At 36.5% G+C, this 18,343-nt stretch overlaps 1 protein-coding gene across 1 annotated transcript; it reads left to right on the forward strand.

The window, feature by feature from the left end:
* Positions 1 to 3,740: 3,740 nt before the first annotated feature.
* Positions 3,741 to 10,850, forward strand: LOC100891116 (UDP-D-xylose:L-fucose alpha-1,3-D-xylosyltransferase). The gene is made up of 4 exons (XM_003727412.3): positions 3,741 to 4,010; positions 7,408 to 7,468; positions 8,352 to 8,418; positions 9,208 to 10,850. The coding sequence occupies exons 1-4, from the start codon at positions 3,931 to 3,933 to the stop codon at positions 10,095 to 10,097; spliced, it is 1,098 nt and encodes a 365-aa protein (XP_003727460.2). The 5' UTR covers positions 3,741 to 3,930; the 3' UTR covers positions 10,098 to 10,850.
* The last annotated feature ends 7,493 nt before the right edge of the window (positions 10,851 to 18,343 follow it).

Genomic DNA, 18,343 nt, shown 5'->3' on the forward strand with positions numbered 1-18,343 from the left:
CGGCAAGGAACTCTAAGGCCGCAGGCATCAATATTAGTTGAATCGTACTTGATATTTATGATATAGTAAATAGGCCCTATACGTTGCTCTCTGATCTCCTCGTATACACCCTATTATCTCCTATTAATTTGTGCGTTTCTCCACCTGTTTTTCACAAAATCGATCGATGGACGCGTAGGCTATGTCTCGTATATTGCTTCCAAACCGAACCCATCGCACACACAGCCTATGTCCTTGGTTCAGCATGCTCTACCACACCAGAATAAAGCGACCTCATTATGATATTCTGACATCAACATCAAATTTTATTCAGATGCAGTTGATTGATGGTTAATTTTGCGAGTGCTATTGATATTTAATCATACTTGTCAATATGTATATATAGACTCCCATCCTCTAATGCTGTTCACGTTGATGTGTATTTCATATGTATTGTAATCTTTAGGTTTATTTGTGATTTTTGTTTAATATGTAAATGTTTGTCATTGTATTTTGTTTGTTATAGCGCTGAGAGACTTCGGTGGAAAGCACTTTTAAGCACCGTTTAATTATTATTATTATAAGTTGTCTATGATGAATCTACAATATAAACATTGTAATGACGCGAGATTAAATTGGGAAAATCGTGAATGTAGACCTCTTATTACTAAAATGAAGGGAAATTTCGATTAATAATTCAAACGCCATATGAATTATTCATGACGCGAAGCTCGCGACTACGTCATACGTAGGCCTAATAGTACTGGAACTTGATATCTAGTGTAGTTTGTAAACACGATCCACTTAGTGATAGTAAAGTATTCCTTGACATTGTCTTTATATCAATACAGAATATTGATTTGTTAAATTACATTTTAAATTGATTTATATATTTATAAGGAGAATATTGATGTAGGTACATCAATGAAGTTTAATAAATACAATACAAGTTAGTATTAAAGGTAAAGACCAGTATTGGAAACGACCCAATTTCAAAAAATGAAATGGAAGCTCTTATTACCAATCATGTGAAAGAATATGTTTTGACTAATACATGATGATAACATTTTTGCCGGGAAACCGCCTACTAATTAATATATTTGGTAAATTAATTTATCTATTGGTGTGTGAGAGATAAACGCACATGTCGCGCACGTGTGCGTAGTCCCATATACATCTTTCTGTGTACAGTGCTTGTAACTTTACGAAGACTAGGCCAAATTTCTTATCATTTTGATGATTCCAGAACCTTGCAGTACACACTAATACTTATACGCTAGATGATCAACCTTTTCTGATCGATTCCACAACGTTTCTTTCACAATGCAATCGCATTCCCATAACTGGTCTTTATCTTTAATAGTTGTATGCAAAGTCATAATAGTAAGGAGATACTCTAAATTATCAGTCTTTTCAAAGAAAAATCTAAGAAAATATAAAATACAGGTACTTGTTTTAAATCCATTTTTTGTACACATTTAACAAGGTTGCACGATGCCGATGATACCCTGAATTATACAAATTTTAAATCTCATTTTTTTCTCGATCCCCTAACCCCTTCCTTAGACGATAAACAAAATTAAAACTTTAATGTCGTCAAAGTTTTGTTATTTCCAAAATAAAGTCTTAACCTGAAGGCCTACTTTATTCGTGGTGGTAGTAATACAAATTTGACTGATTAAGATAACTAACTACCAGAAGTCATTTATCCTCTTGTTGTTGTTTTTTTATTTCTCTGTCGCAAACCCTCCCTCCACCATCTTCCACCTTTATACAATGTCGACACACGGTCTTTATCTTTCTCTCCACTCTCTGTCTCTTATTGATCTCTAACCATTGTCTTCCCTTCTTTCCCTATAAGGATTAAGAGATGGGTAAAGAGGCACAGACAGAGAAAAGGAGAAATTAGAGAGACAGAATGAGAAAATGAGAGGATGAAAAGAGAGAGAGAGAGAGAGAAAGAGAGAGGGAGGGAGAGAGAGAGAGAGAGCGGAATAGACGGACATAAATTTATACAGCGACATGGACACAACAAACTCGTATTTTATCATATTCCCATGAAAACTCGTCAATAAATTATGTCTACTCTCCTTTTATAGAAAACACTTCTAGAATTAACATCCATTATAATTTAGTCACAAATTAATTACCAATGCCCTTTGAGATTTATATGCATCAAAAATAAACACGGCAGATGAGAAATTAAACACGCTACCATGTTCACTGGCTATGTCTCCCTCTATATGTTATATATCTTCTTTGAAATTGTCATTGACAGTAGTGATACGCCTACGTGTAATTCAATAATTGCCCTTTTGTATTTCCGACCCATACCATAAGTACTTCAAATAAAAGCACAATCGATAACAATTGTATCTTAAATCTGAATCTCACAAAAGAAAATTAAAATGTGGACTTGAACATCAGCAGTGATAACGCAGTCCACTGGATCAAAGGTCGGGTGACATCCAAATATAAGTGGATTCCTTTGGATGTGCTGTTCACATTAAAACGAAATGTAACAAACACACTAACAAGAATTATTCAGTAAGAAATATGCAGAAGAAGGGGTACCACAATAAGTGCTGGCGTCATACCGTGATAACCTGCGGTGAGGGGGGGGGGGGGGGGGGGGGTGGGGTGGGGGAGGGCTGATTTTTGAAATACATGGTTATGATATTGAAGATGAAAGTGAAAATGTCTTAAAACACTTTTTGTATAATAATAATATGGATATTTATATAGCGCCGGTATCCGCCAGGCTCTGACGCTGTACACATTACTAATCACAAAAATATAACTTCTTAACTACAATAAAGTAAACTTAAACAACACAAATTATTACGCTACATTAACATGCTTACATAGCACTGTTTAGAAAGAGATGGGTTTTTAGAGCAAATTTGAAGTCATGAAGGGTAGTTAAATCATTTTAATCATTTTTAAAATTATTGTTGTTATAATAATTATGTTCGCCATTATCATCATTATTATCAGTATTATTATCATTATCATCATTATCATTATCATTGTTCCCATTATTACTATGAGTATCATTATTATTATAATTATTGTTAATCAGTTGAATTTACTATCTTCTGCATTTTCATTCTCCGCTAGCTCTCTCTCCCTCTCTCCCTATCTGTCCCTGTCTCTCTCTCTCTCTCTGTGCCTTTTGGCTATTAGTTTTTTTTTATATATTCTCAATGAGGTCCTCATTAACAATCAATACCAGTGTCGTAGCTTATCGTGGGTATAAGAGGCGTAAAAATTGGGGGAGGGGCATCAGTAGTATTATGCAGATGAGATGTTAATGAACAAGGAAAACGATTAATTTGGTTTTGGTTTTACTAAGGGGGTTGGTATTAACTTCTTTTCATGTTGCATCACTCTCTACTTTCCCCCTTCCTTTCTTTCGCTCTCTTTCTCTCTCTCCTTCTTTCTTTATCCATCCATCTCTCTCTCTCTCTCTCTCTCTCTCTCTCCATTTTTTCCTGTCTTTCACCCGTCACCTATCAATTTAACAGGGGGTAGTTCCCCACCTGTTAGCTTCGCCAATGATCGCTACATAGAGTTTTTCAATGAAAGGAGCTGAAAATATGGCTCTTTAATAGCCACTCCAGAGTTAGTTCCCTGGTGGGCGAGTGGTACTTTAATTGGCTCCAACCCTAGCTTCCAAGTATTGAGTGAGGAAACTTGAAAGAAGATATGACCTTTACACTGGTACTTCATCTCAACGAGTCACACAGTGAACTTTGCTACTGTTTGATTATAATTCTGCGGGATGGGGAATGAGAATAACGTATTACGCAGTGTGCGTATGAGGCTAGTATCAATTAAACAAGCAAACATTGGACGATAGTTACTAACTATGCAAACAACAACATCGACTGGACAGACCATGATACCTTTATAATTGAATGTAACAACAGAGAAAGATCTCATTATAAGATGTGCAGAAATGACGACGACAACTTCCTGGATCTTTATACACAGTATGATATGAATGCGAGGCTGATGGAGAACATCAGGTAAGACATACAATATAAGATGGTTCTTCGACTTCGTTGTAAAATGAAAATATTTTTTGGTCAATATTAATCTATTACCGCGGGTTAATTGCTGCTATTTTGACTGCTTTTTAATTATTTTCTCACACTGCAATTTTAATTCGAAAGATCAAATGAATCGTAATATGTATTGTTTTTATGCTTCGAGTACATAGCCCTATATTTATGTACATTGAATAATCAAATATACTCAGTATTGAATTTCTAGCAGATTAAAGAATGGTAGTAATAACTGCTTTTACGATTAATCATTCATAAGTGAATTATCAAAATCAAACCCAAATCTAATTCTAGCAGATCGATAAACACAATGAACGTATGAATTATTCTTAGGACGCATTCGATAAAAATGAATGTATTATTTGAATTCATTGCAATTCCATATGTAGTACTTCAATGATCAGAGTTAATTCATCAAATTTAGGTTTTAAGCTTTGTTTACGTTTAAATTTAATAACGAAATAATCTGATTTAGTTGCAACTTTATTTCTTTTCCTTCACTAAATGTAATGTTTTCTATAATAGTGTTTACATTTTCTACATGATTGTGTATATAATCGAAGTAAGTCATAATTCCAGCAGTCCCATGAATTTTATCAATGCACAATTGAAATTAATCTCTGTTTAGAACATAATCAGCAAGAAGTATCATTAATGTTCTGAATGCTTTGTAAATAGGACCACATTGTGAAATCATTCACAATTTCAATCCCTATCAAAAGATCTTGTCAACTATTGTTTTCAAACTTTTGATATTCGTACCTAACAATGTCAGCATGGTCATGCAGAATATAAAATAAAATATCATAGTTTATATCAAACAATTTGATTTATAATGCACACAATTATTAGTTAATTATCTTTAGTTATTTTAGTCAATCATTAATCAGGTTACTATTTTTATGCACTTTGATCAGTGCACGTATCATCGCGTTTAGGCTTTGGTGCAATGATGTTGGTTTAAACAATTTAAAAAAACATTCTCTCTCTCTCTCTCTCTCTCTCTCTCTCGCTCTCTCTCCGTCTTTCTGTCTCTATCTGATGATCTTTAAAGTTGAGGTTTTGCATGGCGGTGTCTGTAAGGTCAAATAAAAAACAAAACATGTTTAGCCTCCTGCCTTTTTGAAAAGTAGGAAGGAGGAGGCCCTTTTTAAATTCTTTTTTAAATTCAAAATGGCTGCTCAAAATGGCCGCTCAAAATGGCCGCTCAAAATGGCCGCTCAAAATGGCCGCTGGGTACATTTTCCCTGAGAGTCGGGGATATTTTTCAAGAGGGCCGGCATTTTGTTTAATTTGTTTTTAAAATCAGAAATAGATCATTTTATTATCATACCAAAACATCACAGCATACATCAATTTCTATGTACTTCATAATCCTGTTCCGATAGCTTCCAGTCTCATTCGCAACGTATTAATAATAATATTGGATTCTTATATAGCGCACGTATCGACCTTACAAGGTCCTCAAGGCGCTCCAACATTACCCGCCTATGCTAGGCTGCCAATTTCGACGCTCACAGCATTTTAAGGAATTCCTTCCTACCTATGAAACTCTATCATTTAAATAATGTTATATTTTCACTTCCATATATAGGGTTCAGTAGGTCTACTTCACTCTTTGACTTGTCTTATGTCCGAGAAAAAAAAGATCAAAGTAAATGACACGGCACGTTTCAATATTCCAGTTGAGAGCCGCGTCTAGAAAAAAGAAAAAAAATCTATAAGGTACCGTTTCTCGTGGAAATAGTCAGGCGCGTACGTAGGGGGGGGGGGGGGGGGGGGGGGGGGGGGTGTTAAACCCTCCCCCCTTCCCTTGGGTTTTGTATGTGTATGTTTTGTGTATGTTTTTAGGGCAACCCCCCCCCCTTTTGATTTTTTGATTTTGATTTTTTTTTGTGTAATAATAATAAAGAAAAAAAAAAACTATTATGCCAAAGGCTGACCTAAAAATGGTGACCTTATCCCCCCCCACGGAACAAAATGTCTAATTTTCAAATTTCGAGATCTTAAAACCTCCCCCCCCCCCCCCTCCCCTACCCGCTTATTCAGCGGCTGGCTAAGTCGTTGCGAAATTTTGGGCCCGATTTAAGAAAAAACCTTGAAAAAAATCCTGCGTACGCCACTGGAAATAGTATTGAGGTTAATTTAACCTTTCCAGATGAGGAAAACATTTTCAAGTGCCAAAACAATAAGGAGGTCAGCCCTGATTGCGATATTGTAATCATACCACTCAGGATTCGTATGGGGGAGGGGAGCGGGGGGGGGCAGGAAACACACATTTCCTTAGTTTCTGTAGCTAACTCCACTATACTAACATTTGTCCGCACCCCAATGCATTTTCGGAACTAAGAACCGTACACGGTTAGGTGCTTTTGATCAGCCGCGCATGCACCCCCTCCCCCCACACACACCTGTTTACAAATCCACCTCTTCCTTCGTTTGCTACCATCTTGATATTTAGGAGAAAAACTAAATGTCAGGATACTCCACAGTGTTTAAAGAATGAAATATTTTGACAATTTCAGAAAGACACTCGAAGCGCATAAATATTAAGAGTGCAAACAAATGTTGACACAAAGGTGTGGGTGGGCACTAGAAGAGATATTCTAGAATAATAATTCACCAGTGTATGGGGCGAGCTACTTATACAGAGTTCTAATTGATCCAAATCAATCGCAAGTCTTCTAATCGATTGCAAGTTTTTAGTCTCTTTTCTCTTATGCACATAGTTGCGATAGAAATCAATCACAACTTTAAGTTGCGATTCATATTACCTTTTGATGAGACTGGCCCTGATGTGCGCTCCATTCAATGACGTTAAGATTGTGAACAATTCAGCCATTGGCTGCTAATTACAGTTTGTATGCCACCAGGAATTATAAATAAACCATCGATCATGCATAAGTGGGATGTTGTGGAATACACTTAAAATTGCTTCATGACGAAAATTCACTCCACGATCATCCTTATTATAGATATGATTGTGCGAGGTGCGTTTTTTCCATAAACCGATCAGTTGTTTTTCAGTCCAATGGTACAAGCTTATAAAAAAACGACAAGACCTTATCAATTCTCTCTGATATTTGATGCTTGATCTGGGAGTCAAGAAAACAGAAACTTGTAGAAAAGATTTGTGAGTAATTTTTCAAAGTTTTATTCTCGTTATTTCCTTCGACGTTTGATGCATATTAAAGTAGGTATTACTTCTAAAAGAAAAATATTGTTCGAGCGATCCAACATTTGTGTTGACTTGATAATTTGGTTGGGACAATAATAATTTATTTGAAACCCTCGGTATTCGCCATGTATTATCTAACGAACCTCCACTGACTATGTTTTCCTATCGTTTGAAACAAAGGAGCAGAGGAACACCTGCTAATAATCAGACCAAGATGAGGAAAAACACACTGCGTGTAGGGGTAAGTACGACTAGAGATTGAAGAAACTGTCGGCAAATATAAGATGACTTTATAAGATGTATTATTAATAACCAGTTTATTCGTTGATATCCTTAGACCAAGTCAACACATAATACATCTAAAGTTATGTATTACCGCTGGTATACATGGCATCTTATAGTATTTGAACTAACCCTTTTTAACCATAGTTTTTTGTTTGCACAGAAAGATCCAGTAAAAGTGTTTATACAAATAAAAGGAAGTTTCATGTGTTAATCTGGTGAAGGCTCTTCGTAACTCTCATACGAGGGTTCTATGTAATAATAATTGCAGGGCCCGCAGGAAGAGCAGTTTTAATGCTGATGGGGCTAAATTAGAAACCAACCATCATCATCATTATCATTATCATTATTATTATTATCATTATTATTAATATTATCATTATCATTATTATCGTTATCAGTATTACTGTCATTATTATTATTATCGTTATCATTATTATTAATATCATTAATTTTAATATTAGTATTATCATTATTACTATCATTTTCAATATCATCATTATTGTCATTTATCATTATTATCATTTTGCTATTTATTTAATGTAATAATAAGTTGCTTCCTATATTGACATTGAATAGTGTTCACTAAAGCAGTTGCTTAATCCAACCAAATTAAACAGTCCAAGTAAACCCAATTAATTTATGACTGAACCTTATCCTAACAACGATGCTATTGTCTGCACATTTTAATTACCAAACTATAGCCTAGCAACAGGACGTTCTAATTACCAGAAGTTGGTTATAACTTGGTTCTAATGAACAAATATGTGTTGGTTCTTTTAACTTGGAAATAGTGGCTACACGTTATTATCTGTTTGTTTTGTTGTTGTTGTCTTTTCCAGATAAAAGTCGTCTTCTTGCTAAGTTTCGCCGTTCTAAGCTTCTACCTTGGATGGCATGCAGTACCACGTAAGTTTTCAAACAAACAAAAAACTATATAAAAATTCAAGAATGACAATGTGGTAATGATAACAAATACGCTTAAATGTTTTTCATCTTTTCTAAGCCGACTTAAAGGTAATACAAAGTTTTTGGCATGAGGTCATGAATTTATTGGAAGCATATACGATCCTACAATATTCAGTGATCGTTGTCGCGGTTGAAATCGAGTCTAAAGTTATGAAATTGTAAATAATTGAAAATTGAAAATAATAAACTCTTCATGTTGTATAGCTCCCTCTAAAGGTCAACATATTAGCTAAGCTATTAAACAATGTTTCTTGACTTAAATCGACCTATTAGGTATTTCCGTTTGGAAAATATATATCACAACTACATATTCCGAGATTCCATGGTCGCAGCTACCATTGTACGGCCGTAGGCGCTATTTGAAATTCATCAAAACTTACCGGGAGCACCGGTACATTTTTATATGTTATTTTTCTCGAAAGCAGAAGTTTTTTAGGAGCTAACTTTACTAGTGCTTATTATACACCCACAGGGGCATCCAAATATATCAAAATTGAAAAGAATCACTATCCACTCAATTTGCAGAATTTCCCCAAACTTGGTATTACCGTTAGGGGACTATCTTGCAATATTCTTTTTCTCCTTCTGCATTCTATGCATGATACCGCTCTCTCTCTCTCTCTCTCTCTCTCTCCTTTTCTGAGTTCTCATATTTTCATATCTTTGTATTCGTTCGGTTATGCAATGAAGATGTGTTTTATTGTATTTGCTTTCATTATTTTCATACAGGGTCTGCCGCGAAGAGAGAGAGGGCCATCCCATATAAAGCTCCTGCGGCCAGTCCGACTGCTGCTAGTCTCTCAAACAATGGTAGACTACCTTTACAAATCGACAAATGTAGAGAAAACTCAACGACTAGAAAGCCTACTCCGACCCATTCTAGGCCTAGACCAAGACCTCGAATCATATTGGCCACAACCAATAAAGCCTTCTTGGACTTTACAGAGAACTGGATTGAGAGCCTAAAGCGATGCAACGTCAGGGACCACGTGACTATAATAGCTGAAGATCCTTCCACATATGAAATCCTAGCCAAGAGACATGATATCAATCTAGAACTATTGCTGACGAGTAAAACCAACTTACCTGACAGTGATCTTGCTTTCGGATCACAAGACTATCTTCGTTTAGTTAACAAAAGACCCAATTATATTCTGCGGTACTTACAAAGGGGCACCGACGTCCTCTTTTCAGATGTGGATACGGTATGGCTCAAGAACCCCTTACCGTTCTTCGAGGGCGGTTACGATTTGTACTTCGGAAGGGACATCTACGACGATCAGACGAAACCGGACTTGGTGTGTGCGGGTTTCGTGTACTACCGTGCCACCAAAGCTACGACTGATTTAATTGTTAAATGGATCCAACGCATCCACGCTCGACCCGAGATACCTGATCAACAACTACTGAATCATTTGTTACGTAACAGAACTATTCGAAATACACTCAAATTGAAATATCTGGATCAAAGACAGTTCCCAAATGGAAATGATTATTTTAATGTGGAATGGAGAGAGAAACATGCCAACATAGAACCGATCGTTGTACACAACAACTGGATAAAAGGACATGATATTAAGATAGAAAGGTTTAAGAATGCTAGCATGTGGTATTTATGATATTTATAAAGACCCCCCCATCCGATGAAAATAAAATATATATAAAGGAATACAAATAATTTCCCTTTCAGTATTGCACAAAAGTAAATTAAAACCTCCTTTTTCGCATCTCTCCAAATTAAAATTTAACAGGGGTACAATTTGACGCAGTTACATAAAATGTGGACCCGATTGGCTCGCTGATGTTGCCGAGGTGATGACCCGTGTTAAATGAATTAAAATTCATTGTGAATATAGGTACTGATGATGTCATCAAGTCTATAGGTAGTCGTTAGGTTTTCAAAAGCTAAATAGATGTCGAGTTATTAGAGAGCTGTTACTCCTCTGACAGGCACTGAACTTTCTGTTGATATTTAATTCAAATTTAATTTCCCCTTTCCGACAGGGTCTTTAATCGAACAACTAGTGCTGTAATCAGGTATTTCACGTAGTACGTACAATTTTGTAAAAAGATGTTTATTTAAAATAGTATCATAAAGTTGGGGTTTCTGTGAGGGAGAAGAATTTAAAGAGTTTTATGATAATATTACTCTATTTCGGACAACCATATAGGCCGACATGCAACTCCATATTTTAGCGTTCTTAATCAGTTTTCAATAAATCGCTTGGCAGTGTTCATTCCTTTCCACGGTATAGCGCATTTGGGTAGGATATTTTATAATGAAAGTTCTGGACAGGCCTGTATGGATATTAAAGGGAAAGTCCACCCCCAAAATAAGTTTGTTTCGATAGAGGCAGAATAATAAGAAAATCAGGTGAGTGAAAGTTTGAGCGAATTCTGAATGAAAATAAGAAAGTTATGAATTATTGAAGTTGTGATCAATCAAATACAAATTGGCAACTCTGTGACTTATTATACGAGCTCTCCTTCATTTGCTTTGTGCATAATATTCCATAAAATCATGTTTTCTTCGTTATTGATGACGGAATATATATTTGTTCCTTGCAGGGGGAGTATAGAAACATATTTGCAATTATTATATTTAGGGTGCATGTATGGTTGAAATTTTTCTTGAGGGAAAATGAAAATTTTAGATTTTTTTAGTACTGAGCAAATGGAAGTTGAGCTCGCATGATACGTCATAGAGTTGCCAATTTGTGTTTGATTGATCACAACTTAAAAAATCCTAACTTCCTTATTTTTAATCGGAATTTGCTCAAACTTTCACTGACTTGTTTCTCTCATTTTTCTACTCCTATTAAAACTAACTTAATTTCAGGGTGGACTTCCCCTTTAAAGGGAGTGTGTCATGACGAGACTATGTGTCTTTCCCGTGGCCCTACCCGGGGCCAATCGGGTATAATACGACTACGGACGACGCGACCGCAGCATTCGTGTGCGTGCAACATAATAATGCGAAACCGAAGCGTGAGGAGAACTTCGGTCTGTTTCGCTAACGCTAGCGCGCACTGACCCAGTTAAGCGCGCGCTGACCTAGTTAATCAAGTCCATTCGTTTACGTGCAGTTGTCCAAAAGAAGACGTAGACGGCGAGCATTTGCCATGACACACTCCCTTTAATACCCATGTTGAATGGTATAGCTCTAAGGGTGGGGTCACGTGCCCCTTGATAAACAGAAGAAGAAGAAGAATAAAGGGAGAGATGAACGGATAAGTGGAAAGATAGTGATAGAGACGCATTCATTTGTAAGTGGTCTTGTTGATTAATAAAATTGTCATAATCTCGATTATTTTCCATGTTTTATAATAATAATAATAATACAAATAATAACGTTTTATTTACCCAGGGTAGCCACTTCAGTTATGAAACTGCTCTTCCAGCGTGCCCTGCATAACATAATATGTTATTACTACCCTTCTCCAATCTAATATGATGAGTGCCTAGCTAGAAGGCAGAAGGTCCCATTGTTATAAGTCTTTGATATGACTCGGCCGGGGTTCGAACCCACGACCTCCCGTTCATGAGGCGGCGCTCTAACCACTGAGCCACCATATGCCCGGTTTTAGGGTTTGTTTTTATAGCCAAAGCCAGGACAGTCTTTGTTATGATAATAGTGTGGAAGCTGGCTGTAGACTGATTCCATAATTGTATGACTGAGCCAACCCAGCCCAGAACATAAAAGAATTAAGCCCCTGGATGCATGCCTAGAATTGCAGTAAGACCAAAAAACGAATTGAATGAAGAAACAAAATGAATTGATAATTTTTTTTTTTTAAATACAACGAGTAAGACCCATTATATACTAGCTTTGCGTACGCGCTGAATATCAATATTAACGTGGGATATAACTTTTGTTGCGCTTTTTTTTGCATGATCATGCATGCATCAAAAATTGGTGCTGTCATGTGACGCGTATGGACCAATCACGATGATTAAAATACTACAGCCATTTTATAAATATTATTAAACCTGTATTCAACGTTGATCTTCCCATACTTAAACTACGGAATTATAGCGTGGGGCAATTGTGCTGACTATCATTTAAATAGAATTTTGTTACTTCAGAAAAAAGCGCTGCGTGTTATATGTCTTTCCAGGCGCGTACGCAGGGGGGGGGGGGGGGGGGGGGGGTTGGGGTTAACTCCCCCCTTGAGTTTTTTTATGTGTTTTTTTGTGTATGTTTTTTGTGACCCCCCCCCCCTTCCCTTCCTTTTTTTTATTACACCCCCCCCCCCCCCCCCCCCCCCTCACTGAGCGACTTTTCGGCCGGCGCGATTTTCAAATTTTCGGGAGCAAATTTATAAATGTATAATTAAATAGATAGGAACTGCAAGATGTTTTTTATTCAATATTTACAAAGTATGTCAATATTCATCATTATCCTACTCGGTCTGCCGGGCTTTTTCATCTACCAAAAACAAGAACTTTGCTGTCAAATAAATTATTTGTATTTTCAGCCTCAAAACTTTGGAACTCTCTTACAGATACTGTTACAGATAAACCCACGTACTATAGTTTTAGTAGAGGGTTCAAAAGAATTTAATACAAAAATTCATGTCTCCTACAGGTCAAATTTCTCGTGTCTCTTCCGTTTCACACTCTCTCGCTCTTTCTCTCTCTTCTTCTAATTTCTGTAGTGTGCAGCTTTGTTTTTGTCTCGTCTTCGTCTTGTTTTGTCCTGGCATGTCTTGCTTTGTCTTGTCCTGTTATGAGTTGTTTTGTCATGTCTTGTCTCATCGTATTATGTCAGTTTCCTATCCTTTGTGTCCCGTTTTGTTATTCTGTTCTTTTTGTATATTTCGACTATTTAAATACATTTAAAGGGTTTATGAAAATATGTTATTATATTATATCTATTGCACTGTGATTATTAGGACAATTTAAAATGATTTATGAAAATAATGTTCATATTATATTTATTATTAAGAACCTACAAAAAACCAGCTATGCTTTCCAGTAAGTTCCTGTTTCATTTCATTATTTTGAACTTACTTTGTAAACTGTGTTCTTTATTGTGCAAACAATTGTTATATGAAATGAAATAAAATCGATCAATCAATCAATATACTCCCTCTGACAATCTGAATACATGATACATGTGAACATTTCAAACAATAAACTAAGATTGTGTGTTACCAGCCGATAACATCAAAAGGGAAATCAAACCTAGCAAAAATGAAATAATTTAAAGTAATAATTTCTATGCCATCGACCTTGGTATAATTTTAAGTGTCACATACTACTGAATACGATGGCCCTCAAATTGTTATGATGAATTCCATTTTTTATGAGAAGGTCTGTATTTATCAATATGCAGGCCCATTAAACGTGACAAGTGACTTTGATGATTTCCGCTTCATGATATCCTGCCACTCCATTTAGTCATGTTATCATTAAAAGTCCCATTTCGTCGATAACGATAGATCGAGAAAGCTAAATCTAGAAAAAGGTCTCTTGACTTTTTGAAACATCGGTGCTAGTGCTGAAGGTACATTGGGCATAGCAAAAATTTGATAAAAAAATCAATATATCAAGCTTCACGCAGTAATATAATCTTATCGGTGATGGGGCCAGCCCTTCACATTGCTCCCATTCGCTAGTTGTATACTTTCCACATTGACAAAATAAGGTATTCACTTATCATGGGTCATAATACTCAGGGTTTAAGATTTATATTAGACAAATGGCTATCACCTCACTCTGCTAAAGATTGGTCGATCTTAAACCTGTACAATTGGTCCCACGATAACATAATTATTACTTTATTATATTAGTGCATGAGGATATATGTCTTGGCTTTAGCCCTTGGAACCAATATTCCAGCTGCCATTTTCTGTCTGTTTCTCAGTTGACATATTTTTATTTCAGGCTCAAGCAAACATATTTTGAATGAGAGGCGTGGGGGAAAGACTCATTTTAGAGAGAGAGAGAGAGGCTATTTCGTAGTAGGCCTACGTCATGCGTAAAGCATTTTTTGCTGGACACCTTCCCATAATGTGTTTACGTAAGCATCCGTCGCATAACCGTCATAACCCGTCACTATCACCCTCAAAACCACATTCCCTTATTCATACAAACCCGGTCATACTCTCACAAAAAAAAACTTTCTCACCTATCTAAAACCTACTTAATACAATCCGCACACGCACCCATGCCATCCAACGTACATCCTAACAACAATTAAAGGTGAAATTCAAAGAAAATCCCAAATATGTCAACTAATGTATCACTAGAAACTGGTAAGCTAACAGATGGCCATCGTACAAGTTATAGGTCAACTACATATCGGGTGATTATACAAATACAAATACAACTTCCTCCATAGCAGCTGGGATATACGAGAGATTCGCCGGAAAAATAACGATGTTTTAATGACGTCACTATATGGACCAACACTGCCCAAGCAGACGACATCCCATAGAGAATGAACATAATAGCAAAGCTATTATTTGTCAAATTATAATGAGTTTAGTTTATATAGATGTAATGGCATGTCAAATCATTCAAAAGGGGATATGACCCGATTCTGGTAACTAAAATCTTTTTCTTGTAAATACACAGGATAGGGGTTAATTAATAATCAAAGAAACCCGACTTTCAAATTAAAAAGCCCCCGGAATGATATTAAGGACGGCATTTGTTCTCTCCTGAAACGCCGAACATACCCCGGTGTGTGCAGCTGAATATACAATGGCGTCTTATTTTGTTTACAAGCGACAGATTCCTTTATTTTCGTATCGCTGCATTTGTCATCAAAATAAAACCATGTGCAGGGTTTAGAGTGAGGCAATAGATTATACATTTACCCTGACGGTAGTGAAGTAAGAGAAAGAACTCAAGAGAAGATGAAAACACAGGCACTGAAAATGTGTGAGATGTCATGGCGCATCGTCTGCTTGTGCAAGTCATGTCCATACTGTGATCTCACACGTCTCAGCAGCGTTCGGATAGCTCTTCAGGTGCTATGCCGGGGCTGTATTTAAACGTTTTTTGTAATTTATAATAATCGTTACTTCGAATGTTTCCAAGCATTTCATTTTGATAACCTTGTCGAATCAAAGTTTCAACTTTGCAATAATGAAAATAAAGTTCGTTTTTAAAATCAATGAATATCTACTTTAATATAAGACCACATCCTCACCCATACAAACCAATCAACACTCCTAGATGTACAATCTTTACACTCACCCATACAATCGCACACCCTCACCCATACAATCGCACACCCTCACCCATACAATCGCACACTCTCACCTCTACAAACCCACACCCTCACCCATACAATCGCACACTCTGACCTCTACGAATCCACACCCTCACCCATACAATCGCACACTCTGACCTCTACTAACCCACACCCTCACCCATACAATCGCACACTCTGACCTCTACAAACCCACACCCTCACCCATACAATCGCACACCCTCACCTCTACGAACCCACACCCTCACTCATACAATCGCACACCCTTACCCATACAATCGCACACCCTCACCTCTACAAACCCACACGCTCACCCATACAATCGCACACTCTCACCTCTACAAACCCACACCCTCACCCATACAATCGCACACCCTCACCTCTACGAACCCACACCCTTACTCATACTATCGCACACCCTCACCTCTACGAACCCACACCCTCACCTCTACGAACCCACGCCCTCACCCATACAATCGTACACTCTCACCTTTACAAACCCACCTCTCACCCATACAACCGCACACCCTCACCTCCACGAACCCACACCCTCGACCATACAATCGCATAACCTCACCAATACAATGGCACCCCATCACCTTTACAAACCCACACCCTCACCCATACAATCGCACACCCTCACCTCTACAAACCCACACACTCACCCATACAATCGCACACCCTAACATCTACAAACCCACACCCTCACCCAAACAATCGCACACACTCACCTCTACAAACCCACACCCTCACCTCTACGAACCCACACCCTCACCCATACAATCGCACACCCTCACCTCCACGAACACTTTTTTTTAATTTTTTTTTTAACAATTTTGTTTTATTTCTCCAGATGTGTAATACAAACCATGACATACAATTGAATAAAATAAACGTGTTCAATATTGATGCTTTTACATAAACATAATTAAACACAAACTTATTTGAAGTATAATATAACTTAGCAACAAAGTAAACGTATAAGTACCTAAACATAATATGTCAATTGTAAATGTTATTTACTTATATATTACAAAAAAAAACAAATCTGGAGATAATTTTACTGAAACAATCCTGCCCCCTCCCTGTCCCCTCCATCACACAGACATACTCACCCTCTATCACACAAACATACTCACCCACTCACACACATACTCACCCACCCACCCACCCACCCCCCCCCCCACACACACACAGTACTCACTCAGTGGATGTCTGCCAACATTCTCAACTTAAGAAAAATATACTAAATAAGTTATCCAGGCCGCAAAATCGAGTTACGCTTTTAACAAGCTCACGGTGGAGAAGAAAGCAAATCTTAATCAATCTTAAGCTGCTCCCACTTTAAGAAATGTGATCCTAGTTTTCCCATTTTAATTGCTATTTTCTTTTCCTCATCCCTATACTTAAAAATGCTTTTTTTCATCTTTTCTAAAGTTAGTACTCGCCCCCCCGATCTTGACATAAATGTAACATACTTCACCATGAAAATTATAGTATTACACCTTTTTATTCTATATGAACTACCTACCAACCCAACAAATATATCTCGCCATTCTAAATCTTTAATTTCATCTAACTCAAAAAGTTGTATTAAAGCCTGCCATAACCTTTGAACGCTCCCACAAGATAAAAATAAATGTTTGTATGTTTCTATTTCCTGCTTACAAAACGAACATAAATTATCACCAACAAAACCAAATCTATGAAGATGCTCATTAGTGTATATGGCTCCATGCAATAATTTAAATTGAAATTCACGTTGTTTTCTAATGAGTATAGTAATTCTTGGTCTAACAAATATTTCTTTTAATTCTTTATCTATAAAATCATAATCATTTTGCCCATCCCTCACCTGCAAATCATACGTTCGTTGCAGTGCTTTGATGAAATAATCATAGATTGTTCTTGAACCCACATCCACAAACTGTATTTTTTTACTAGAAATATGGAAATAAGTATTAAAGCTTATCAAATCAACCTCGAGGAATTCTATTAACCCTGAATCATCCTTCCATAACCTGGGTATCGCATCATAAATATCAATAATCATAAGCAAATTATTACCTTTCATACCGAGGTTCATAAAATATTTAACAGGCTTAACATGACCTTTCTCAACCAAATGATTCAGTTGAACAATCCCACTTTCAAACAAGTATCTATCAAATATACTTTTTCCATTTATACATATATTCTGATTATTAAAAATAATTGGATTAATATAACCCTCCAAATATCTTAAATTACTTGTCTCTTGCCATGCTTGCAACATTTCCATATAGTATGGTGGAATATCTAAAACGAGTTTAATCTTGTTTAAATCATAATCACATAAAAAAATAAATCTACCACCCACAAACTGTAAGCAATGATCAAAAAACAATTTCCATCCCAAACTTTTCTCTCCATATAAAAGACGTTTTATCCACATTATGCGCTGTATTTTAACGGACATTTCAAAATTAATCATTCTTAATCCTCCAAAGTCATAATCCTGATACATTATTGCCCGTTTAATTCTATCTTTCCCCCTCCATATGAATTCAAATGAAATTTTTGCAACTTCTTTATATACCCAATGAGGGACAATAACGAGAGATGAAATATAATTTAATTTTGAAAGCGCATAAGTTTTTA

This window comes from Strongylocentrotus purpuratus, unplaced genomic scaffold (genome assembly GCF_000002235.5).
Source record: "Strongylocentrotus purpuratus isolate Spur 01 unplaced genomic scaffold, Spur_5.0 spur5_contig_868, whole genome shotgun sequence".
NCBI lineage: Eukaryota > Metazoa > Echinodermata > Echinoidea > Camarodonta > Strongylocentrotidae > Strongylocentrotus > Strongylocentrotus purpuratus.